This window comes from Pseudopipra pipra, chromosome 4 (assembly GCF_036250125.1).
Source record: "Pseudopipra pipra isolate bDixPip1 chromosome 4, bDixPip1.hap1, whole genome shotgun sequence".
Classification (NCBI taxonomy): Eukaryota; Metazoa; Chordata; class Aves; order Passeriformes; family Pipridae; genus Pseudopipra; species Pseudopipra pipra.
In genome coordinates, this window is record NC_087552.1 from 42,515,375 (window position 1) to 42,542,490 (window position 27,116).

A 27,116-nucleotide genomic window follows, 5' to 3' on the forward strand; every position below is an offset into this window, starting at 1 on the left:
CTATAGATTTTAATTACAGATAGCCTAGAAAAGGCAGTTTATTTTGATCTGTAGTTTCTACAGGTTGCTCATACGAGTATGACAGGTTTGGGGTTCTTTTTAGTAATACTTATGCTTTAATTCTCTGGTTCAGTTAGAGGCAGTTATCTTAATCATTTGGGAACATTAAAGTTGATCACTTCTCTGTGATTCTCATTGGCCTAAAAAAATAGATTGATAGTCAATACCTACATACTTAAATAACTATTCCATATACCCTCCAGAATGAAACACAGCAGATTGTTTTCTAACAATCTTCACATAATTTGCATATTTGCATTATTGGCTGAATTCAGAACCTAGCCTTCATCTTAATTCCTGTACTAGAACTTAATTCCTAAATGGAAATTAGTAGTATTGGCAAAAAATGTAGCCTTAGCTTACTGCCTATGTAGGTCTTCAACAGGAAGAAAAACTAGTTGCTCTGGTAGTTTAGTTAGTGTAAACTCTAGCAGTTTTTCCATCTGCAAAAGTGTTGGGCTTTTGTATCTTTGAACATTGCTACATACCTGCTGCCAGAAGCCAGAATAAAAAAAAAAACTTTTCTTGAATAAACAATTTTTTTTCTCATTGTGTATGGTATTGCATGGAAGCAAAGTGCCCTGGGAAAAAACCACTTTTGCACAGATGAATGTTCTGCAGTTTCAGAAATACTTCTTGTCCACTGCTGGGGCTCCAGAGTGGGCACTGTAGCTGCATCCAAATTCTCAGGGAGGGCAGAACAGTGTGAGTCTCTCCAGTCCCAGACCTCAGTTTGCATATCCAGCCTTGCTTTTTGGTGCTGTACAAGAGGAAATCACCTGTTGGATACACTCTGGTGAGCTGTCAGCTGCTCTCAATTCAGAAGTGATGACCTGGCTTTAAGAGAGCACCTACTCTCATATGATGTTCAGAAAACACAGAGATCTCAGAGGCCTAAAGGACAGAACCAAAATCTGTTGGCGCCTTTAAAAAAAATCCCTTGAAAAGTGCTTAAAGAATATCAGTGATGATAGCTGCGTCTCTGTATCCAGGGGTGAGCTCCCAGTAGTGGCTTATGGTGAAAAGACAGATTTGTCTCTTTAGAGGTGTGCATGTATTGCAAGAGGTTGTGTTTCTCACCCCTAGCTCTCAGCCAGTCCTGTGTAAGCACGCTTTAGGACTCTGGCTTCACATACTGAAATGTTAGCAGAGTGATTCTTTTTGTCTGTCCTTCTCTGAAGAAGAAAAACACATATCCTGCAGAGAGATGCTTCTGTTTTCCCTGGAGGTTACCACCTGTCAGATGCCAATGCATCTAACAGTCACTCTGCACTGATGGATATGGAACTAATGCTGAAGTTAAGAATAAGCTACTGCTGAGCTGTGGCACATAATTTTGAGAGGCAGAAAGTGCTTCTGAAGGAAGCTGTAGGCACACGTGTACTTGTTACAAATAATACAAAAATACTGCTTGTTGGACAGATGCATGTCTACAGTAATTTACCTTCCCTGTAGTAATTAGTCAAAAGCCTGCCCCAGGTAAGTGAAATTCATAGTTTGTATCTGTCAGTACCTAATAACCATAGTTACCTTCCTTGCATTCCTAAAGAGTCTACTTACTCTTTACTTACTATACATTCAGTAAGATCAATGGTTGTCTTGGTGTAGGATTAGAATTTTGGAGTAGATGCTGATTCTAGTTGCAGATTTTTTTACTTTATACTAAGAATACAACCTACATGTGTATCAGCACTGAAGTTCTCTTGACTGGGTATATTGACACAGATGTATATGAATGTCCTTTATTTCTCTTTTTGTTGTGTACATTTTCACAGTTGAATCGAAGTGACAGTGACAGCTCAACACTAGCCAAAAAGTCTCTCTTTGTAAGAAATGCCACAGAACGGCGGAGCCTAAGAGTTAAACGGGTATGTGCCTTATTAACAGGACACGGTTTAGGACAAAGTACAGGGAGAGAAGGAATACCAAACAACTTAAAGGATATGCTTTATTGAAAGTTTTTCAGCAAAACCAGTGCAAGTACCACGTGTAGTACTGTAGTTTCATATTGAAATCTCAACACAGTGGTCCCAGTCCTACATCTTCGCTCTCCAACAACACGTGTGGTGTTTTAGTTGTGGCTGAAGCCAGCAGGCAGACACTGCTGCTCAGCATCATGGCATTTGTTGTTGAACTTGAGTTACTGCCAAAGGGATCTGGGTTAAAGAACCTGAGTATTACAAAGTCACACAGGGAGGCTTATGCCGCACAAAAGTCAACGCTAGCAAAGTATATCTGAAGCAAATTTTGGTGGAAATTTCAAGGATTTAGATGTCCTTTTAAAGGGATTTACTCTTTTCCAAGTGTTAAAGTAGAAAAAGGATTGAAGAACAAGAGAGTAAGATTCTGTTTCTCTTGCATGAAATTAATTCTTACATAAATTGAGAGAGTTATATTTTAATCTTAATTGTAACTAGAAAAATAGTCCCATGGAAGGCATGTTACCAGGTAGCAAGATTGCATTTTGCATAGAAAAGAAATACTAAATAGTCTGGGATGGCTTCTCCTGCCTGACTTACTCATATGAAAAGTCACTGTGAAAGGACAGTAAATAATGTGAAATACACTGAAGAAATGCATGTTTATGGAGTTTGTAACATTGTGTGTTTGGTTAGGCCTTGAAAAAGCAAATGTTTATAAAAATAAATAATGTAATTGAAATCTATGGGGAAATATGTGTAGTGTTGGGTCTCCTGGCAGTGTCATCCTGGGGATCAGAATGTTTTTCTTGGTTTTAATCTATAAATTGTGCACCTGGTTGGAGAAACTTTCGCATTTATTTTTAGCTAGTGACTGAAGAAAAATTCCAGGATACATGAAATTTTAATTTAAAAAAAAAAGACTGCTAAAGAAAAACAAAAATAAAATTGGAGCTTTTCTGACTGTATTATGTCAAACCCTCCTCTAGCCTTTCTATATGTTAATTTTTATTCTGTTTCCCAAATGATCCAGCCTGTTTGCCAGCCGATCATGCGAAGAGCTACGCAAGAATGCCCCGTACGCACTTCCCTTGACTTGGAGCTGGATCTCCAGGCGTCACGCACAAGGCAGAATCGTCTGAATGATGAGCTTCAGGCCTTGCGGGACCTTAAACAAAAACTTGAGGAAATGAAAGGCAGAGGAGAGGCAGACCTTCCCCTGTGTGTGCTAGAGGACGAACGTTTCCAGAAACTCTTGAAACAAGCTGAAAAACAAGTATGAGCAGGTTCAGATATGTGTGAATAAATAGGCATATATGCTCCTAACTTTGCCTTAAATTTGCTAAGGAATTTGGTCAATCGTGTTAAAAGATTTTTACGGAAGCTGACATTTGACTAATTACACCTCTGAATTACATAATGTAAACTGTTTCTTTATTGGTCAATACTACAGCATTTAAACCTATAATTTTAGGTAGTATTTTTCTAGTGCCCTCTAAATACTTTAGTAATTCAGAGTAGCAGTTCTATTATTTGGAGTAATAGTTGTGGTTGCTGTAGTAAAATAACATTTACTTAGAAGTTAATTTAAAATTCTTACGTTCCAGCCATACTTCTACAGACTTGTGTATGCTCTCTATCCTTCAGCGTCGTTTGGTTTGCAGGCTGCACAGAACTTGTATTCAAAAGATGCTTGTAACAGGTAGAGAGAGGCAATGACCATTACTTAGAGTGGTAAGGGCATGTGTAAAGGCTTATTTCTTTATTCAGGACATAAAGGAAATTTTGGCAAAGGAAAGCCAAATTCTATTCTCTATGCAATGGTCCCTAAAACAATATAAGTATCTATGCACTGCCATAAGGTAGGAAGATGCCCTCATGTGAATAAAAGAGAAGAAACAGGATAGAAGAATGAGATGCAATGGTAAAAAGTTGGGATGTGGAAAATTCCAACAAGATACATCAAAAAGATGTTGTACGGTTTTTGTTATGTTTTTTGAAGGTTGTTTGTTTTTTTAAATCATTAGGGAGATCATAGACTGGAATAGGGGCCTAGAGAGGTTGTTAGAGGAGGAAAAAACCCAACCAAGCAAAAAAAACTCCACTCAACCTGCACAGTTGGAGGTATTAATGACCTAACTGGACAAGACCCTGAGCACCCAGCAATAGCATCACCTACTCTGAGCTGGAGCTTGGAGTGTATGCCCTCTGGAGCCCCCTTCCCATCCATGTCAGTCAATGTACACCAGGTTTCCATGAGGGCAGGTTGTGAGTGACAGCCAGGAAGGATCTGTTCTCTTTAGCTATTTATGGTTGATAGAAATTAGTGTTTTGATGACACCAAGCTATTGAGAGTAGTAAAAATGGAAACTTTTTCGTAAGGTGCAGAGGTCCTCCTAATATGTAAGCAATAGTTATTGGAGGTTTTTTGTTGGTTTGGTTTTTTTTTTTTAAAGCTAAATGTCAGTAAATAGCCTTGTTTAAAAGAGGGAAGGGTGATCCTAATGTTTACATATACAAAGAGGAGCTCTGAATTAGATGTTAGGAATGCAAGACTCCGGATATAAGGAACAAAAACATCAGCAAAAACATCACAGCAATCAGCAGACCTCAAAAAGCAAATAATAAAGGAATGAGTAAGAAAAGAATTTAGAACAAAACAAATACTGTTATGCCTGTAACTTAAACATTGTTCATTTCTTGTTCCCCTCCTCAAAGTGGAAAATAAAACTACAGAGGGTCAACAAGAATGGTCAAAGGAGGAAACAGCTTTCATGTTAGGAGTGGCTAAGTAGCTACAACTGAAGTGTATACAATCATGAGTGAGGTGGAGGAAAGCAATAAATCATTGTCTTTTATTCTACAGGAAGTAGAGAATTGAAGAGGTGGCAGCTTAAATGCAAGCAAACGTAGCACAACATTCAGAAACTAAAAATGTTTTCAACAGAACATTGAGTGCTGCAAGTTTGCATAGGTTCAAAAGTTTATGATTTTATAAATTCATGGAAGAAAAATACATCAGAGGTCATTAACTGTAACGTTACCATATACTTCAAGAAGCCCTCGAATGTCTAACAGCTTAGGAAACAAAACCTTCTCCCAATATGTTCTCCCAACCCTATGTTTGTTTATGCCCTGTTCTGTCTTCCTGTCTCTTTTGGTATCTGCTGTTCAGTATAGTTAGTGGAGTTCTAAAATTACTATAAAGCACTAGTAGAGTTTAGGCTGAGCACTGACAAATGTCAGAAAAAACCTTGGGCAAAATGGGGTAGAGTGCAGTGTTAAAACATCACACAGTGTAACTGTGGGTTTTTTACCATGTGAATTCACTGAATGAATGTGATCTACATTTTAATCCATAAAAATAGTAGCTTATAGAAAAGAAGTATAGCTAAATTAATTCAGTTCATAGTTTATATCTAATGGTGGATGCAGGGTAGAAATTATAATTTCTGATTGTTTAATTTAAAACTACTCCCACTCTAAAGCTATTCCCACTAGAACATAGTATGACTCTGCAACATTTAATATTATAAATCCTTTGGATTTGTAGTTTATTTCAGCTGGCTCTTTCAAGGCAGCAGATAAGTTTGTCACATTTTATATTGCTGGTGTCAGTGATCAACAGCATTACACACACTGCCGTGAGGAATAAGGGCAATAATACACATTCCTAAAATATATAGAGGCAGTAGCGCAGCATCAAAGTCCTCTTTTCAGAGGTAGAAGTCAGAACAATGATCACAGTCACTCCACCTCTTTGAAGAGTGCTTACAAAGTTTCTAGAAGTATTTCTACCCTTAAAATTGTTGCCTTCCCCTGTGGAGCGAAACAAGCCTGAGAATGCTGTACTCTGCTGTCAGTGTTTCCTCTTGGGTTAGCAAAACACAGCAGCCTCGAGAACATTGTCATAGATTATTTTTTAGATCCTGCAGGCATTATAATGGCACAGACTAATGCAGCAGCTGGAAACGCCAGAGAAATTGAGAGAGTCTCGAGTGGAAAATGAAACCGCAGATGTGGGGGATGTTGAAAATCAGTGGCTGCTTGCTAGCACTCAGTTACTCTGCTTGAAGCCAAATACAGAGACTCCATACCTTCCCTCCCCTTCCTACCACACCTTCCTAAGTACAGCAAGTATGTAAAGCCCACTAATACCTGCAGATCAGAAAACAGTAGGTAATTCTGTGCACCAGAAGCATTTTCTCTTGTTTAGATTGGATTTTTGTGAGAAATCATGCAGTGTTTTGAAGTTTGTCTTAACTCCTCACACAAGTAAGTTTTCAGACACCTGCTGTCCTCTGAAGGACTTCTTCATTTATATCCAAAGAGATTCCTGTAAAGATCTGTAGGTATCTTCTTTATTTCTTTTCAGTACATCTTCTGTGTAGAGGTAACCTGTAGTTGTCATTAATACCACAAGTATATTCTTGTTACAGTGTTTTGGTGTTTAGCACAGTTACAATTTTTCCTTAGATTCAGTTTCTTCTATACAAAAAACATGGAAGAACGAGACAGGAAATAGTGTTTTAGCTTTAATTTTTATAGTGTTTCTTCTTTGTCATCTTAAACTAATTTAAGCTTAAACTAAGCCCAGATAGAGGATTCCAGTCTGGCGCTTATTTTTGGTAGATAAGCGCCAGATTTTTGGCCATTTTATTAGTGTACTTTTCCATATTTTATATAGATCACTCAAGAAACATGATGCAAATGCAAACACAGTCATGTACTTACCTTCTCCTATGCATACTCCCAGAGACATTGGGCTGAAATCCAAGTTTCTCTGAGAGTATCCTGAAAAAATAAATGGATTAAAAAATGAAAAAAGAATACATGCTAATAGAGAGTATGAAAACAAAGAAGTCATCTATGCTGTTAACCTAAAATGCAGTAGTCACAAGAATCTCATGTATAGTTAGGGAAAGGATAAAATTAGAAAATTTTGAAATATTGTATGTTTACTGCTTTGATGATAAATATTAACTAGGGGAGCTGGTAAAACATGTCCAGTGACATACGTAAAATTAATTAAGACATTAACAGTTGTAGATTGCAAATTTATGCTCACTATCTAATGAAGAAAACTATATTTATAGGTTAATTTCATTTTAAAATCATAGCTATTTTGGAGTTGGGGAGTGAAGAAGTTAACAGCAGTACAAGGTGACAGGATTTTGTGCAAGTTTTTGAAAATGTGGTGCTCTTTCGTGTAAAACACTTTCATATAAAACACCAGAGTAGTGCGTTTTCAACAGACAGAGGGTACCACTATCCTGCTGTGAACGGCTTTCTTATAACTGCCCAGTATGAAACTGATAGTATGGACTAGCTCTTTTGAATTAGTTGGTTTTGTTGTTTAGGAGTCTACTGGGTTGAATTCAGAACTGGGGATGTGAACTCCTAAGTTACAAACCACCTTGAAGATTGCCGTTTCTGGCTTGCATGTGTGTTTTAATTTGAGGTAACAGAACAGCATTTTCAAGTGTCTAAAGTTAAGAATCAGAAATTAACCTCTTTAAAACTTTGTAGTTGTTTAAGAATGTGAACTGCTTCTATTGAATTTTGATGGCTGACAAAATTCAAACTACAATAAATAACATTTGTCTGATGGTGCCTGCGGTCTAGAAATGAAAACTAAGTGTACACTTAAGGTGGCACTGCCCATGCCATGTACCCTACACATTATGGGGGTGATAATGCATGTGTTAGGGGATTCACCCACATGTGGACAGTGGCTATTTGTCTAAGAAGTCCAGGTGACCTAAAAAGTGCTGCTGTTCAAATTATTGAGTGTTCAGAAACCCTTGATTGAGCTTTTTAAAAACCCAAGCGCAACTGTTAATAGCAGTCTTGCCGAAAAGGTGGATGGCACAGCTGTGATTGTCCTGTTGATGCAGCACTGCTTGGTAAAGACATAGAGCCAGGAATACTAAGGTACAGAAATACAGTAGCTTCCTGGGGAGTATGTAGCTGCTCAAAAATGCTCACAAATGACCTTTGATCTATTGTTACCACTGATGTTCTGTTCACTTGCCTTGGCTTTTACACCTCTACAATGCAAATGAAAAAAGTACGTCTTGTGCAAAATAGGTGCCATGTCCCCAATAAAAGCACAAAAGTTCATGTTCCTTGCTAACAAGGTCAACAAAACGTGAAAGCATATTTTGAGAGCACACCTTCCTTGTTTTTCTGTCTGTCATTTTAGAGTAGCTATAAGTAACTTTACAGAGAGTTTCATTAGGAAATAAAAGTATCTTACATGGAAAGAGAATCAGTGGCTCCCAGCTCTAAAAAGATACTTGGATAGACAACACATGTTCATACAAATTTAGGTATTGCCTTAAAAAATATCGAAATTTATAAGACCTAGTAGCCACCTGTGATGGCATGGGAGTTGTTCTATTTACTTTTTTAGGAAAAAAACTGTTTTTTATTTTGTGCCCATGGCCTAGGCTTGTGATGTCAGTCTTTTGTCTTGCAGACCCTTTATATAGAGATTATCATAGATTAATTTAGGTTAGAAAAGACCTATAATATCACTGAGTTGAACAGTAAGCCTAACACTGCCAAGTGTTTTGCTTGACACAGAAGAATCTCTCATTTCTTTGAAATGAGTAATTGTTCATTATCAGCAAAATACAGTTATTTTTCTTGTTACAGACTGAACAGTCAAAAGAAGAGCAGAAACAAGGTTTAAGTGCTGAGAAATTGATGAGGAAAGCTTCTAAGGATGTGTGCCGGCTACGAGAGCAGAGCCAGAAAGTGCCACTGCAGGTGCAGTCATTCAGGTATGGCCTGTTCTGCTTTTCATGCCTTTTTTAATGTAGCGAAGTAACCTGAATTATTTATAGATATAATCAGATGTTCCCTGTAACATTAGTCAAAAGTCCACACGCTTTTGAATTGCCAGAAGCATTGCACATTTCTAACATAGCTCTAAGTTGGGAGTTTCGAAGGGCCAGGCCTCGGTAACTTGCTCATGTCAGAGGTGGCAGTGTGTCAGCTGAGCTGTGGTGGTGCAGAAGCCAAGGGGGAAATTTCAGACCTCTATGTGACATCTGCTGTAGGCAGGCCTGTGTGTGACTGTCGTCATGGCTCACCTCACCCACAGCAGGTTGACGGTGGGCTTTAAGTCTTGGGATCTCTTCTAGTGATGGCAGCTGCCTGAAGCAAAGCACTCCTCAAGGAGAGGTAGAACAGGATACATCTCATCAGGAAACTGATTAACCACTCCTTTTGCCTTGCTCAAGACTTACTAGTAAAGAAAGATCTTGAATCCCTCCTCCTTTTTCTTTCCCTTCTCCTTTTGGTTGTGGGAACAGCAACCAATTACTTGAAGCAATTAATGAAGTGTTCTTTCTTAGCATAAGCTGGCATGAATACTTTCTATCTCAAACCTTAATTTTAACTGGTCTAAATTCCTAAAAGGCTGGCCAATAAGTGACTTGAAGGCCACACTTATATATAAAAATAAATATTAATCTTTTGATTGAAAAATACAGCTCTTGCTCTTGAACATAGAAATAATACTGCAAGTTAATTTGATCTGTTTTGTCAGTAACAGGTTTTTAAAGTTTGGATTTTTGATTCCTTTATAGGAAATTTAAGTCAGCTACTAATAAATGTGAGATATTCTTCCTTTTCTAACCATCTTCTGTGAGCAGTTGGAGAAATACATAAACAAGTAAGGCCCTGTGAGGTGACATGTATTGCAAATCACAGCTGTAAGTGATGCAGAATCGAAACGAGAAAAAAGGATTCCTCAGCAAAGAACAGCTGAGTTATTTATCTTTAGTGTGAAACTCAGAGCATCTTCAAACAGTTTTCACCTTATTGCAAGTCTTAAGAAAGAGTTTTGGTCAGTGCTGGTCTTATGACAGTCATCACAGACAGACTCCTGCCTAAATCTACAGGAACATATAATAGCGCTCAAGACATTCCCCTGCAAGAAGGGTATCAAAACACTCTATTGTCCTTTATCTTCTAGTTATCACACAACTAGGAGGAGGAATCCAGTTTAGGGAGTTGAATTTGCTCTGAGCTACTATTTTTAATGGAAACTTAAGCCTCACCAGTGGAAAACATGGTTTGTCTTCTGGACAAATACCTCCTGAGGCTGAATTGTACACGCCCTGCTAATTAGGCTTGTTACAGTGCTGTGGCCTCAGACTAATCACAGACAGGCATTTTTGAAGCTCTCAAGAAGAATGACTCTTCTGAGCTTTAATTTTTAAGCCCCTAATACTTATCTTCTGCTTTCTAGCCTGCTGCTAGGCAAGCCTGTGTAAACTTGTTATGCTTCAGTAATTTCTTAGTTCATAGGAGACAGAAATGGTAACAGCACAGGGGAAGCAACTGGAGAATGGGTTGACAATTCTGCTTCTCTAAGTCTTGCCCAGACACAACAATTCCCACCCTGCCCTTTTCCCATGTCAGAATAAAATTATTTCTTTTGCCTTTTCATCCCCCTGCTGAAAATGTCATCATAGGAAATTCAGTGACTGAATCAATATTTCAGGCTTACCATTGCAGTTATTAATGAAATATTGATATTTTTTCTCTTTCAAAATTGCAGCTCCTTTTTACATAAATCTGCCTAAGAAGGAAATTATGTCACATGAATGTGACACATTTTTTGTACGTAAATTGTATATTTTCCAAACCTCTACTTTACAGAACTATGCTGTAACATTAGCAACTCTACAGTGGATGACATTGGAGTCGTGCCATAAACGGTAAAATAATCCCTTGTTTTCTTTTCTAATTTCAGGGAGAAGATAGCATACTTTACAAGAGCAAAGATCAGTATACCAGCCCTTCCAGCTGATGATGTATAATTATGCTTTTTCATTGAAGTGTTTTTCCATTTGTTCATCTCTTTTCAGATGAGCTTTGTAGTTTCAGTGATGTGCTTTCAAAGATCTATTTTACATTCACTATTGATATGTTTATTTGTAAAATATAGTGAATTGAATAGTTGTAATCTTAAAAAATGACAAAAAAACCCCAACAACCAGAAAACCAAAGTAGATTAATTTTGGTATACTGATGCTGATTTTGTACAGTTTGTATGTGTCACATGTGTTTTTATTTTGTAAAGATGGAACAAATGAACTAAGGCAGTACTAAGCAAGTATCCTGTTGAACTGCACTGTGTTAAGAAAAATGGTGTTCAACAGACAATTGTTTATCTTTTCACTATTTTCATGTGAGGAGACTGTGAAGATGGCTGTTTTGCCATACAATATTTTTGTACAAGTGTGACTTTTATAGTTTAAAGTTAGCCACAAGCGTAAGCTCCTTTCCAGAACATCCAGGCTGCCTCACAACAGCTGCTAATTGCATTCATCACCAACCTTGGAATTTTTTCTGAAAACAAATTTCTTCTGTTTTTGTTTTTTAGTACTTTGTAGGAAGAGATGGAGTTCAGAGTTTAGTTTTGTGAATGTACAGTACTTTAACCTGCACTAAAAGGTTTCTTGCATCTGCAGGAGAGCAACAAAGGCAAGGCAGACAAGTAACCCTAAAAACTTATTATGAGACTACCAAAAGGGGCAGCTGCTTTCTGAATGGGATGAATCAAATTCATAATTCCAACATTGATATTGAAATAGTTATATCCAGTGTACAGTTAAAAATGAGAGTTTCTCTCTGTTAACCTTTTGTCCTAGGGGGCTGTCTGATTGCTAACTAGGAATACATAAAGGTGTGTGTTAGGTTTACAAATATGAAGATGTTTCCTTTAAAGTATTTGTACCAGGAGAAAAATCTGTCACATGGTAACTCAATTATCAGAAGTCCTGTTGGTAAGGTAAACCCTTTCTGAAAAGGAAAAGCTCCAAACTCTAAGTCTGCACATATTTCGATACAATAGAAAACATTTTTTTAAATACACAGTTGACCCTGTATTCAGTTGAGGGTGCACAGGTTTAATGAATAGATGTGAATGGCTTGTTTCAAATTTGTCTTACATGCTTCCTCCTAGCAGGCTGCTTCATCAGAAGGCAACTTGGATGCCTTCTCTTAGAAGTCCAGAACATTAGATGTAGGTAGGTTTTTAAGCAGTCCTGTCTTGGTAAAGCAATTGGGTTCTTATCTTCTGTGGGTACTGTGTAAGTAGGTGGACATTGCAGAGAACAGAATTATTTCATTTTCTACTTAATATATTGCATTCAGATGTATTTCATTCACTCGCTAGTTTTCTTCCCCAAGCAACAAGCCACATTGCATGGACTTCATCTTTCAGATATGCTATAATTACTTGATGAGAAAATGGAAACAAATATAACCACTATATGGTAGCAGCTGTCTTAAATTCAAAGTGACAATTCTGTGATGAGAGGTCTGTGTAACACCCAAGGGTTTTGTTATGCACAAATACATCAGTTCACTGAAAAGTATAGCCAAACATGCTATTTTGGGCAAGATGACTGATTGAACATCCTTTATGAATGCCCCATTTGTTTTTTGTGTCTTGGGTTTGAGATAACATTCATGTTTGAAAGGTCAATTTTAGAAAAAAATCTGGAATTATTTAATGTAGAGGTGAAATGATGGTTGTCAGTTTCAACTTCTCAACTTGATTATATAAGTTGTTTGTAGAATGATATTTAGAGGTGTACTTTATGATTTTTCTTTTATTTATTTACCGTCTTATTTATGTTCTGTTTAATGTAGTTCAGTTCTGGTCATAAAAATATTTGACATTAAGGATGCTATTGTGAAAAATACTTAGAGCTGTCTAAATTCTTGCCAGATTAGCTGGTTTTCCTCACATGTTGAATAATTTAAAAAAAAAAAAGTATTATTGTGTGATTTGTAAGCATGAGATGAGGTCAAAACTTAAGTATTGCTGGGTTCAGCTTGCAAAACTCATTTGAAAATGAGAGACTTATACATATTCATACTCTTAATTTTCCAGATTGGTAAAGTTGTACATATTTATAGGCAGCTTTTAAAAATTCTGGCTTTTTGGGTTTTTTTTTACTAATTCAGCTTATTCACACTTGAAAAACTCAATCGAATAAGCTAAAATACTACATACAAATAAGCTCCCATCAGTTTAAAGTTATAAATATTACTCTTAAAGTGGAATTTACTCTGCACAGTAGGGTACAACGAATGTAATTAGTTCTATGGCCAGGTACCAATGTCACTGCAGTTGCATATATATGAAAGTTAAATATTACTGGTACAAGAATATTTATCCAAATGAGCAAAGTTTAGCAGAAATTGTAATAGAACACAAATCAAATAATTTTAAGATTATTTTTCTTTTTACTATTGCTGTGTTTATACTGTATTAAATATAAAATGCTCAGGACTGAACTAAATATTTAATCAGGTTATATTCTGAATGTGTTTCTGTTCTAATTTTGTCTGTAAGAGTATGCAAGTACATCACATAGATTAACTTGTCTCTGCACTTTTCATGTGTTTCAGTGATTGGAAAATACATTTTTTTAACAAAGCTCTTTTCCAGACCAGTGTTTTATTTAATTCTTTTATTGCTGTTCTATATCTTTATATGCTCTTTGCAGAAACAGATGGCTGCTACAGCTTTGTCAATGTAAAATCATGGCAATTTATAGAAAGTTCACATCAATCACTGACAGCTCTTAGGGTAAGCTATATAGGAACTGATTCATATACTTGAAGTTAGTTCTTTATATTCATGAAGTAAAACCTGCAGTAGCAATGAACACAGTCGACTCCACTGGACAACATCTCATGATTATTCAGAAATACTGGCTTTCCTTGGAGAGGGAGAGAAAGAGATTGGGCAGGGATACAGGTGGTCATATTATCTCTCTCTCTCACAGAGTCATGATGGAGAATCTTGTATTACATGACATTATGTCTGAGAACATTTAGTTTACTGTAAATGATACCGCCCAGCAAACTTCCTTCAAAGTTGTACTGCATTAGGTTTTTGTTATGCATGTTGAACTGGCACTACAAACTGTTTCAGAATTAAACTAATATTATTTTTGTAAAAAATACTTTGTTTAAAGCAGCATCAGTAGGAGTTCTGCTATTTAAGATATGGTCAAGTCTCCATGCAGGCCTAGAGATTAAAAATTTTATACTCACTTATTCTAAAAAAATACCCAAGCCATACTACAAAGACAAAATCTGCAGTTGATCACATTTGGGAGAAATACAGCAGTGGATACTACTTAGTAAGAAAGAACCCCTCCCCCGATCTTGTAAACAGTGACCTGCCTGTTCAGCAGATCTCTCTTGCTGTAATGCAAGAGTAAGAAATCGGAAAACCTGATATCTGCCTTTTTTAAAGTCTTCCATTTCCAGCTTCCAGATGTTGTTGGGCATCTTGTATATCTGCCATTGCATACTGCTCTGGTAATTGACAGTCAGATGATAAGCAGATTGTGGAGAGTAGAGATCCTCCTAGAATTATAAAAAATCCACCAAACCAGCCACTGAACAGTGCATCCCCAATTTCCCATCTGGGCACAATCTCCAAAAATCCTGGATTATAGTGTAGGCAACCTAAGACACAGGGACTGCAGACATCTGCAAGAGTGTTCCTCCAAGTAGTAACAGCTGTTTCTTTAGCTTCTGCTCTGTATCCTCCATCTTTAGGCAGTCCAAACCAAGACCAGAGATCACAACATTCAGAAGTCCTAGTCGATTTGATGTAGACACTAAAATCCTGGAAATTTTGAATTCCAGAGGCAAAACTAGGAAAGAATTAAAATCCTTATGCTGTGTTCCTCCTACACCTTGGACTACACAGGTTTGCCAGAGTCCCATGGTCCAAGCTCCAGTATATTTAGGTCTAAGCTGAGTTTTTTCCAGCCTGATAAATAGTTACAGGTGCTAGTTAAAATCCATCCTAGCACAGACAACAGAAATCCAGCAAACTGTAGCCTGTGTCTGGATGCCAAGGTCATTTTTTGCAGTCACAGAAGCGCCAAACTGCTGACTTTTGCAGGCATTGTTCCAATCAATTCTTTGTCATACTGTACATAAGCAAAAGTTAAAATAATGCTTTATGAAGCATGAAATACTTCTCCCCCTCCCTCCTGCTTTGTTAGCCTGGTTTACCACACCACCTCCATGTGCTGGGAGGTGGTGTGGTAAACCAGTAGCAGAAGTGTGTGGCCACAGCTGGCTCACCTTTTGTTAGTTTTGTATTTGTTTGTTTTGTTTTTTTTTAAGAAAAGCATATACTTGGCTTTCCATCAATCTGCTAAAACATTACAGCAGTTCTGCTAGTTTTGGCATCTCACAGTTTGTTTTCATATTAAATTCTAATACTACATTGATGCACTTCCACTTAGAGAAAATGATGCTGTCTGCTCTGTGGCAAGTTAAATGTCGTATGTTTAAAGTCAAAGATTGCACAGCAACATATTCCAAATATGAGTGAATGGAGCTTAAGGAGCTGTGGATAGGATGCGTAATGCCTCAAGACTGTATCGAAGAAGATAGTGTAACTATTCTTTAAATTAGCATTTCTCAGGCTATTTTTGTGCATAAAGTATGCAGGTGCCAGAAATGCCTAGAATAACTTGTATGGGCAGTTTAATGTGGTAGACTGGGAAAACACAACTTGCTAGGTATAAGGCACCCACACCATCACACCCCATGCACAAAAAGATATCTGCTAAGCATGCTACAATTTCAGAAAACTACTATTTCCAAATACACAGAAAAACCATTTGATGCAATGCAGGTATTTATAGACTGTTTAGGATAGGAAATCTCCTCTAGTTTGTACATTACTGCGTTAGGCAAGTGGAAAATTGAAATAGCGAGTCAAGCTTTGAGGCTCATTTCATTGGTTACATAAAAAAGGAAGCACATTTTTGTTAAAACCCAAGCTGTAAGAGAACATGCATATTCATTTTCAGGATTTTACAGTGCAGTTGAGAAGCAAAAGCACCTCTCCTGCAGAGTTTACAAAAATTTCAGCATTCTTCTCTGAAACACAGTTTTAAGCAGTTCCCCAGGTGCGAAAACACACCACCTTCCAATACCAGTGTATGGAGAAAACAGACATAAATTTAGGGAATCAGCTAGGTAACAAAGAGTCCTTTGAATTACTACTGGAACAAGCTTCTGGCTTGCACTAGGGTTTGGAAAAGATAGGACAGTATTTCTGCACTGCTTTAAACCTTCCATTTTAAGGCCTAGTTTCAGTTTCCAAGCGTTGACACTGATCCTGCTGTTCTGCTACTGTGTAATGGACTGAAGACGGATGGACTTCAGTGGAACAGATTGTGCAATTAAGTAGGGATCCTCCTAATATTAGACAAAATCCAGCAAGCCAGCCAACAAACAATGCTTCCCCAAAATCCCACCTGGGAACAATGTCTGGTATATTCTCATCCCAAAACTCCTGGACTGTGGAATGGGCAACCCAAGAAACTGGGACAATAGCTGTAATCCCCGATATCCAGACGAGCATTCCTCCGAACAGCAACAACCGCTTCTTTTGTTCCTGTTGTCTTTCACCAATTTTCAAACAGTCCAACCCAAATCCCGAGAGCAAGAGGCCCAGAAGCCCTGATCCATTGGAAAAAAACATCAAAATCCTAGAAATCCTGAGCTCTGGAGGCAAAGCTAGGAAAGAATCGAAGTCCTTGCATTGCATTCCCCCTTCTTCCTGTACAACACAAGCTTGCCAGAGTCCCATGGTCCAGATCTCCAACTCATTCAGTTCCAAGTTAAGATTTTTCCACTGGGGTAGATAGGTGGTGAGACAGGACAGGACCCATCCCAACAGAGAGAACAGTATGCCACTTAATTGCATCATTGGTTGATAGACCAAGGCCATTGTAAGAGCAGAGTCCTGAAAGCTTGAGGAGGAAGGAAGGTCTCCCCAGCAGTTCTATACCAGCTGCTACCTTGAGTGATGGTGGAAGCTATGATGGTTTTAGTTTTCTGCTTCCCCAAATATAAGCCCTTGCTATTAACCCTTTGCAAGCTCTGAAACACTTTTTTGTTCTTCATGAATATAAAGTTTCACATAAAGGACGAAGGGCTTCACTAAACCATGAGTTAGGCTTTCCGATAAGGATTTGATCTGTTACCTTCCAATTTGCTTGGTAAAATTATATCCCAATGCCTGATGATTACAAGCCTGAGGATGAACAAAGAGGGCTCTATGACCCCTCACCCTAAAACACAACAGAAATCTTTGTGCTTCAATACGGATTAATTAGATTTTAAGTGGTGATAAAAAGGCAGCTCTGTGTGCAACAGGACTTCATTGTAATAGCTAAATTTGAGATTTCAGGGATGTAAATCAAGGCCTTGTAAAGAAAGGTAGACTGTTTGCCTATAATCTTTATTCTTAGACTTCCTCAACATACATAATGGCTTATCTTCCACTGCCCTGTTCTATGTCCCCAGCACTGTAAAAGACGCTTTGTAAAAGATCCTTATGTTTCACATTTTCTACATTCATTTCTTTTAAAATGGGCTTTGTTTTGACAGACTTTTAAGGGGAAAAGGAGACGGGTATGGTGAAAGTACCATAGAAAATGAAATCCTAGACATCCCTCCACCATAATGAACCCAGGCAGATCATCAGCCAGTGTAAACTTTACCTGCCCCAGGACTTCAGCAACACCATGGTAGCAACTTACAACAGCTTGGTGTCCCCTTTCCTAAAGCAAATGTCCCAGATGGCACACAGTGTATACACTTAGTATCTATATCAACAACATTTGGCACTCAATGCTCCCAGGGCCAGGAATGCCTGGTACACCTTTCTGATCAAAGCAAGATACCATTATGCCATTACCCCATTAGGAAACCCAGCTTTTTTCCTCCTCTCATGTCAGCTACACTTGTGCATGTCTACAGGGTCAGCAAGGTCATCTGTTTACTGTTCCCCTCCCCACATGTAACAGCACAGCCTTTATGGGAGGGAGCAGGAGCTGAGCAGTGTGAACACATGCACATGTGTCTGACCCAGAGATGTTTTCCAGTCTTTCTTGACTTCATTTCCTAGATGTGATAATGTACATATCTGTATATTTTTAATTCTCAGTTGCATAAAATGAATTATGTGATGGAAAAACATAACACCGCTTTTGAAGATTTCCAAAATCCTGAAGGGTATAATCAAGGAATATCACTGTGAGAAAATCTCTTCTTCCCCATTTCTGTATGGAGTTGTAATTTCTAACCCTTGTTTTTTCCTGTCACAAGCTGTGAAAGAACCAGCACAAGGAAAGATGATCTATTTCCCTTTATCTTATGTACCAGCCCAGTCCAATGGCTTTTACTTGGTCAAAAAATTACCATGCACAAGAGCAGGAATCCTTAAGGATATAACTGACAACACTGGGAACAGATTGACACAAGCCATCCACCAGGCAAAAGAAGACAGACCAATCCCACATTCATTCTTTCATTTGGACTCCAGATTGTACTTTCAGATTTGGCAGTGTTGTTTCTCTCCCCCTTCTCTGCTAGAGTGCTAGTTCTGGAAATCATCATGACTTTCAATGAGAATCTCCATAACGCCATTTGAATAATTTTTGAGATAAACAACCACACTCCAGGAGTGACTCTGCTCCTTCAGGGGCTATGTGTTTATCTCACTTTAAAAATCACAGTTACCGACAGACTGGAAGCCTGTTGCATTTCTCTTGACTGTGAACATTTAATATTTTCTTCTCTGCTCTCAATTCCAACAGTCCATGTAGTGTGAAAGCACAGGATCAGGCATGTGAAATCCATTCATTTTTCAAATGTTGATTACAGCTGGAACAGTGTGCCAGCCTTCAAATTTTAGCCATCAGAAGCACTGGGACTGCTGCATGAGTAAGTTCTGCAACTTACTTTTAACCATGCTTACTTTTAACTTAGGGCAAACAAAGCTTCCTTACACTATCCTGGATAGATTATATATAATCCTTGTGTGATTATATATAATACAATATATATTATATGATATATATATATATTATAGGGGGGGGCTGTAAGGTAACACTTCCCTTGTCACCAGGACAGCAATAAGGGTCTGAAATGCCTTTGCTTGAAACTTACTGATCTTATGACAATCTCAGCTGAACTGGGATATGTACATTCTCGAGTCAGTCACTGCCTGAGTCCAAACTCCCTTGTCCTTTTTTCACATTTTTCATACCCGCTATTATTTCTTCTTTTGTCTCTCATCTAAAAATATCTCATTCTCAGAATAATTTTATTTTGGTAGACTTGTGCCTACACAGATGGTAAGATGTCAGAGTTACTATGAAACCCAGGGGCTAGAATTGGGCTCCCATCAATTTCTGCCCTACTGCTCATGGTAATTTGAAACACAAGCCCAAGGTTCACTGTTATATTGCCATGAGAAGAAACATCTGCTGACATCTGCACAGCCTGAATCAACAGATCATCTCAAGGGGCTTCAGTGGAGATGGCCACTGAAAGATGCACCCAGGCTGGTGGGACAGGGAAGCTGCCTGCCAGGAGCCTCTGGAGCCAGAGCCAGGGCCCACGCACAATCGAGCTGCCCCAGGACAGCTCTGCCCCTTCTCGCCTCCCTGCTCGCCTTGCCAGCCTCTGCAGCAAGGACTGTGCCTGTCCAACACAAGCTTGTCAAGAAGAAAAGGAAGAGCAGGTACAGCTATCACTGACCAGTGTGCTTTCAAGTAAGGAAGGTGAGAATCAATTTAGAGGGGGTTTTGAGTGGGTTTAGAGCAAGTATTTTTGTATTCTTTTTTCCTATAGATTTTAAAGCCTGATATATGTAACATATAGCAATACCACCCTACAGAGGCTTATGCACCTAAACCAATTGGAACCTGTAGGAACTGAGGTGCGAGAAGAGAGTCTTCTGGTCACTCATGCAGGCCAGCAGAGACTCTCCAGAGCATCAGCCCCCCTGAAGCCAGGCACTTGTCACAGACACACACAGTGGTACATCTTTGCACTTGCTCCTGTTGCCATATGACTGTTTCAGCAGCCAGTTCTGTGAGACATTGAGCTTTCGTACCTCATGTTACAGACAATGCCTGTGAAAAATATAGCACAGGTCACGATCAGGTTCCTACAGGCTCAGGAATATTTTTTAAAGCACTGGAGATCACGTAATTCATTCAAACTAGCTCCAAGCATCATTTTGCAAATTGATTTTCACTACACTGAAGGGGAATAGGAGTGGTCAGCATGCATATCATTTTATGCAGTTAAGTGCATTAAATTTTTACTCCCCATAAAACCATTTCAGGTTGAATACAAGGATTTTGAATCTCATTACAAGTATTACATAATCCCTCAAAAGATACACTAACTCTTCTGGGAACCTCCATGGTGAGAGATGGATACACTAATACTTTACCAGCTGGAAAGAGTAGTAGGGAATTGTTGTCTTTACACAGCTCAGCAGCCCACACAATTATCCCAATGTTTTGTGGTCAGCATAAGAGGAAAAAATATCAGGTGCAGGACTTTGGGATCTGATTAGGTAATTTAATACCACAAAAGAAGTATTATGAGACTGGCACTTTCCTATACTTTCAGTTCCTTCATAAAGCATAATCATGTTCATTTTGTGGCTTGTTTATTCTCCTTCAATGCTCCAAAAGTGTGCTCATCTGTGAAGTGCAATGATCTCCAATAGCATTCCCCAGATACTACCATTATTTTCTCTAATCTGAAGATAGTCATGGAGTTCAGCAATATTTTTTGTTGCTCATTTAAATGTCAAGTACTGTCATGAGTCATTCACAGGTCTCTCAATTTTAGATTCCAATTTTATAGATACATATGAAAAAGATGGAAATAAGAGCTAGTGTACAGATTTTCTATGACAATCTTAGTTACAGCCAGTGAAACATAGCTACTGTCAGAAGCTGGCAAGGTAGTGTCTTTAGCATCTTAATACAAGTGAGTTAATTCATTCAATCCTTTGCTTTCCACATTATTGCTTGAACTGGAAGTTGTAAGTGTTAGTGTTTTCTTACCCATCTAAGAACACATTTCTCTGTGTGCTGGAGCTTCTTTGGGGTTTGCATATCCAATGTGCTCTTCAGTGAAACCATTGAAACATCAAGAAAAAAAACACAATCCATACTGCTGCTATCCATACTGACTTACTCTAGTCTGCATTTAAGTGTACTTTGACAAAAAATATTATTTGTATTGGTAGAGCCTAAGGTTTCACACAAAAGGCCATATCACCTCCCCAGCATGGGCAGTGAGGACACCCCAGCAGTGCAGCCACTGCAGATGGTTTCACAGTGCACCAGGGCTGGCACAGCAAGGCAAAGCTGGGCTGAGCACAGCAGTAGGAGGTGAGCAATCAGCACCTTCAGAAGAGCCAGGAAGGGGCTGCAGAGCCCTCTCACAAGGGAAAAAGGCATAGCCATCTCCGGCCTTCTGAATAGGACCTCCTTCCGCAAAAGGGAATATTCCCAGCTTTTCAGTATTGCAGGGACTGCCCAAACCAGCATACCTCTCCTTTACAAACCTTGGATATAATTCATTAAGCAACTTTACAAGAGCCTGTTATGTATGCAAAAGAAATGTACTTCTGTGATTGAAAGACCTTGCTAACAGTTTCACTTCTGTAAGATTAATCAAAAGCTTGAAATAGGATGTCATGTAGAATTAATGGCTGTTGCACAAGATCTAGAAGAGAAAGGCACTGAAAGAGTCAAGCACAGCAAGGTGAAACTGTTGATTTCTGCTTTAGGGACTTATTCAAAGGTTGAAATGAGAGAGGGTAGATTTGCCATCATTATACTGGAAGAATAAAGAATGCTTTAAGGCTCACTACTTCAACCTTTGCAGAAAATTTTCCATCACCATCCCAATCCAGACTTCAAAGTGAGGGTTGACTGGGTTAGAAAATTAGCCTTATTCTTCAGGGAACTATTTTTGATATACTGTCCATACAGGAGATTACTGTAAGTATGAAAATTCATGTCACTTGAGTGATTGGAATGTGATTTCCTTGAATGATGGAAGACTAAGAAATTAATTTCTGAGTTGTGTAATATGTAGGCTTCTTTATCACTATGCATCCCTTATTATGAGACTCTGGTTTAATAGTGTTATATATATTTCTGTAATGCTTTTCATTTAACACCTGCAAACAATTATTATAATAAGCTTTCTCTCATTCCTTAAGATATGTTTCTTAATGTCGGTAAACTTATGAGAAATTATTTGTGGTACCCAGCTGAACCCACATGAGGAATTGTTATTGCATGATAATTGGGATTAGAAAGATAATACAGACTTGTTAACCATAAATTAGAAGACTGCACACACCTTCTAACAGCAACCTAGCCAGAATGGGAAATGAGTCACAAGAATTTTTGACAAGTGAAGGAAGTGTGGGGTACCTGTGGCATTTTGGTCATCTGCCATATTGAGATTTGGGGGAAGGGAGGAAAGAAGCTTAACAAATTTATGGTAATTGTTTGAAATATGATTGTTCCTTAGATTCTAGTGGGTTAAACTGATTTTGCTCTTTACCTTTTAAAGTGCAGAGAGATAGGAAATGCAGAAAATGAAGACCTTTCCTAGCAAGAAAAGGCAATTGTTCTCTCTCAGATTGCATATCTTTCTGGCTGAAAAAAAGAAAGCTTTTCTTCCCTCACAGTATTACAGGATTTAATCAGGATTTAAGTATCCCCCTCTCAATGAAATCTCAGCAAACCTATAAACAGCAAAACCTGTTTAAAGAGTTCACGACATCCTGTCATTAACAAATTAAAGCATTACATTTTCAGTGTACACCTTACTGTTGTCTTCTGCCATATTCATCTCCACCCCTTCTCTCTGCTCCCTCTCACCTTCCTTACTTTACATCAAGAAAAGCTAAAAGGCCTCTATCCAATCAGGTTCCTTCAGGGGGACAGTGAGGAGGGAATCAAGTAAAGATGCTCATGGCTACTCCAGAGGAAGGAATGGATGCAAAGAGGGACAGCAGTTTCCTCCCTTCATTTCCTCTGCCCTCCCACCAACTGCAGCCACCTAGCAGCACCCTCAGATGTCAAATACTGCCTGCAGAGGTGAAAGAGATGATGCACAGAATACATTATCACAGGAATGCCTCACGTACTGCAAAACACGGTACAGCTAAGAGAAGTGAGACTGCAGGAGTTTCAGTTAATACTGCATCAGTAGATTGAGACGATGCCTGCCCATGTTCAATATCAACCCAGAGAGAGGTCACTGCTGGAGACTTCTAAAATCATGCCTCTGCAATAGTTACGTGATAGTGGTTCAACTAATCAATGATGACCATATATTGGAAAAGTACTAAGTCTTCTGCAAAGCATTGCACATTTTCCAAACACTCTTGCATAGAGGTGAAAGTTACCTCCGTGCCAGGGATTCAAATATTTAAACAGAGAATCCTTCATCCAAAGGATGAAGACAGTGAAGAATCTTAGGCTCTGAGTGCAAGAAAACAATTGTGAAGATGATTAAAATGGTTATTCCCCAATATGAAGATAACCTATGTTCACTTGACCAGACATTTGCTTTTAATTCTTTGATCTGTCACAAGAGCCTACTTTTAATTTACATAGTATCCAGGAAGAGATACTGAGAAAGTGACTATTCTGCAATATACTCAAGTGTTTGTATTATTTTGTAGAAAACTCCATGAAGACAAAAGGTAACAACTACATTATTTAGGGGAATGTATAAAGACAGATATGTTAGTGAGTTTGGCATATATTTGCAAAGCCACATTCACTAATACAAGAACAGTAGTACTATGCCAGGACAAGCCAAAAGTTCATCTAGCCCAGCAGGAAAAGAATATAACAACATGGTAAGGATAGATTGCTATTGTCTCCATGCTACAGTGTTAAAATCTCTGAGCCTGAACTTTAAATATACATCATCTTGTTTAGTAGCCTTTGATGGACCCCCTTCCCCTATGAATTTTCCCCTGAAGCACATGTTTGCTGCACCCAAAGCACCTTACAACAATGACTTCCACAGTTTAATTTTGCCTTGCATCCCCCTGTAATTATAAACTCACTGCTAGAGCATTTTACCTACTAGTCCCTAGTTCTTACGTGATGTTCATTATTCTTCTGTCATGGTTTAACCCCAGCCAGTAACCAAGCCCCACACAGGCACTTGCTCACTCCCCACCCCCAGGATTGGGGAGAGAATTGGAAGGGTAAAAGTGAGAAAAGTTGTGGGTTGAGATAAAGACAGTATCATAGGGAAAACAAAAGCCACACACAAAAGGAAGGCAAAAGAAGGAATTCATTCAGCCCTTCCCAGCTGGCAGGTGTTCAGCCGTCCCCAGGATAGCAGGGGTCCATCACGCATAACAGTGACCGGGGAAGACAAATGCCAAAACTCTGAACATCTGCCCCTTCCTTCTTCCCCTACTGTATATGTGGAGCATGACACCATAATGGTATGGAATATCCCTTTGGTCAGCTGGAGTCAGCTATCCCAGTTGTGTCCCCTCCCAACCCACTGTGCACCCCCAGCCTCCTCACTGGAGGGGTGGGATGTGGACCAGAAAAGGCCTTATGTAAGTCCTGCTCAGTGACAAGGAAAACATCCCTCTGTTATCAACACTGTTTTCAGCACAAATCTAAATCACAGCCCCATACCAGCTACTGTGAACAAAATTAAGTCTATTGCAGCCAAAATCAGCACACTTTTTGGTATATACCTCTTTAATCTCTTTAAGCAGAGGTCTTGTTTATGCTAAAAGATCCTAGCTTATTATATATACAATTACCTCTAAGCAGATGAAAGAGTGGTGATCTCTCTTATGGTTATTCTACCTTCCCACTGTCAGAGATCAATACAGTGTGCACATTATCATCCATAAGACAACTGATGTGGGAAAATAAACCCCTCTTAATTCATACCACTACCAGTATGATTTTCATAGTTATGTTCATGTTCACCATGCACTTTAAGACAAAAAGACTTGTTAAAATCTTTCCTGAAATTGAAAATATTGTGAATATCATCTTGTTGGTATATTGGTATTTTGGTGTCTGCATTTTGGTGGAACAAGAACTCTAGCCGAAGAAATACAATGGAAAACAGTGAATTATCTGAGCAGTAGTCTGCTTGTAATCTAATATCTTCTTCTGCAAGATACGATCTAAAAATGGCTTTTTTTTTTTTTAATAGGAAGGATACACTCACAAGTGGATGTACAAGTGAGTTTCCTGTAATATTTGTCCACATGCACAGATGGCATAAGATGAGGAAGGTGCTCCTCGCACCAAGTGCATGATAATTTTCATAAAGTATAGGTTCAGTGGTCGGGAGCAATACATCTGTACTCATGTAAAAACCCTTTGTGCTACAACACATTATCATGGTTCTTTTTACCTAATTATCACTTCTCTGCTGGACAATGATCACAGAATTCTCTGCTATTGTGGTAGAGGGAAAAATGGGGCATTTTATCCCTCTAAGAGTGCAAGTGAAATTCTCTATCTGACCTACATGTCCAGTTACACAGACCACAACCCACAGGAACACCACTGACAGCAGGGTGCAGAAATATTTTTAACCTGGGGAGTTTCCGAACAAAGGTGAAATAAAATCACATCTAGTTTCCATGTAAATTTGATGAATCATTAAAAGTCTTTTTTATCCATCTCTTACAAGACAAAATAAAGCAAACCACAACTAATACACAGTTTTCTTTAAAAAAACAAGCTCTGCTGACAGAATAAACATAGCATCCCTACACAACCTGTTCTAATGAAGTGCTGGAATACAGATCATATTTCCTAAGGCCATGTTCTTGTTCTCCCCTTTTGTTCTCCTTTCTTAAACAATAGCACCTAGTGGTAAATATCCTAGAATATCCTGAGTTAGAAAGGACCTACAAGGATCATTAACTCCAGCACCTGGCTCTGCACAGGACAACCCCAAGAATAACATCGTGTGTCACAGAAATGGGCACTGTCTGCTCTCTTAACAACTTTCCTCTTGTTGTAGTCCCTAAAAGGACGTAGCTTGTTGTTGTTGTTATCATCATTAAATAACATTCAGTTTATGATTTGCTGTAATTTTTAATTCTGCTATCATATTTGCATTCCTTGCAGTGCACACACACATGCACACACACAGACACTTTCTGACTTCTGATGATGTTGACAAGACAAGGAGCTTTCTCATCTCCTAGCACATGTATGGAAGAAGATAGGGGCTGACAAGCATTCCCCTTCCTCTTCTCCCTGCTGGTATCCCTCCCTGTAGCCCTGACAGAAGCACCTTTGTCTCTCACCTCTGCAAGTGGTTTGCTTTTAGAAATGTTTGATCACTGAGCTCCCTGCTGAACTCTTATTTCATCTCCACAAATACAAGAGAGAGGCAGTCTTTTACTGATTTCTGAATCAGAATCAAACTGTGTCCAGATTGTGAATGGGTGGAAATGAGGTGGCTTGAGGAAAGTGTAGGGAAAGGATATAGCTTTGGAACACCTTATTAAAGATCTGATGCTCAGTTCCTAAATACTGTGCCCGCATGGGGCACAGTGGATATGAGAAGAAAAAGCGAGTCAGTATGTAGCTGTGACATTTTCTCCTGCTTAATTAGAGAGCAGTCACATCTCTTGGATTATCTTCTAGGGTACAGAAAACATTAGTGTGCTCAAATCATCTCACAACTAGCACACAGAACATTACCTTTCTTGTGGTCAGACAGTGTTCCGCAAAATGTAGTAAATAAACTGGCTTCTCAGACTTATACAGGAAAACATGGTTCTACCTCCAGCTGATCTGGGGGAGCCCAAGCTGCAAAGCTGGCAGTCCTCATAGGGCTGAGAAGCCCAGCTGTGATGAAACAGTCAGAGTGGGGAACAGCTTTTATCAGCATAAAACAATAGTGTTGCATCACAGCATTGAACCACAATGTACCAGAATCTTCTGACCCACTGTTAACTACAGAGCTACATTATTTGTGCAAGACCAGGAGAAGTGGGCCTGGGCAAAGTTTGGGAGATCCCATGGCAAAGAGATAACAAAACCCCTCTCTCATTTGTCTTTTGTATGATTTAGCTCTGTATCAGAGAACAGCATGCTGATGGAGCCTAGTAAGTGGCCTAAACAACCAATAACAGATGAAAAGATCTTTGATGGCAATTGAAGACATTCAAGTTTCAGTAGAAGGATCTGAAGTGTCAAGTACTGC

At 38.7% G+C, this 27,116-nt stretch overlaps 2 protein-coding genes, 1 long non-coding RNA gene and 1 pseudogene across 4 annotated transcripts in view; 1 reads left to right on the forward strand and 3 right to left on the reverse strand.

Moving 5' to 3' along the window:
* WWC2 (WW and C2 domain containing 2) overlaps positions 1-13,449 on the forward strand; it is a 101,401-nt gene extending 87,952 nt beyond the window's left edge. For both annotated transcript variants that reach the window (XM_064652602.1, XM_064652603.1), the window contains 4 exons: positions 1,836-1,928; positions 3,013-3,255; positions 8,640-8,767; positions 10,750-13,449. In XM_064652602.1, the coding sequence (XP_064508672.1) occupies positions 1,836-1,928; positions 3,013-3,255; positions 8,640-8,767; positions 10,750-10,816 (531 nt within the window). In that variant the 3' untranslated portion in view covers positions 10,817-13,449. The remainder of the gene's footprint in view (positions 1-1,835; positions 1,929-3,012; positions 3,256-8,639; positions 8,768-10,749) is intronic.
* On the reverse strand, positions 1,915-26,830 carry LOC135413217 (uncharacterized). Its single transcript, XR_010430132.1, has 4 exons — positions 26,612-26,830; positions 6,714-6,773; positions 3,580-6,467; positions 1,915-3,244 (listed from the first exon to the last, which is right to left on the reverse strand). It is a non-coding gene; the product is annotated as an uncharacterized LOC135413217 (long non-coding RNA).
* LOC135413214 (claudin-22-like) lies at positions 14,272-14,896 on the reverse strand (annotated as a pseudogene).
* On the reverse strand, positions 16,118-16,948 carry LOC135413213 (claudin-22-like). The gene has a single exon (XM_064652604.1). The coding sequence runs from the start codon at positions 16,783-16,785 to the stop codon at positions 16,132-16,134; it is 654 nt and encodes a 217-aa protein (XP_064508674.1). The 5' UTR covers positions 16,786-16,948; the 3' UTR covers positions 16,118-16,131.
* Positions 26,831-27,116: the final 286 nt, after the last annotated feature.

Excerpts from the sequence above, each read along its gene's own strand:
- LOC135413213 (XM_064652604.1), bottom strand. The coding sequence starts at position 16,785 with ATGGCCTTGGTCTATCAACCAATGATGCAATTAAGTGGCATACTGTTC.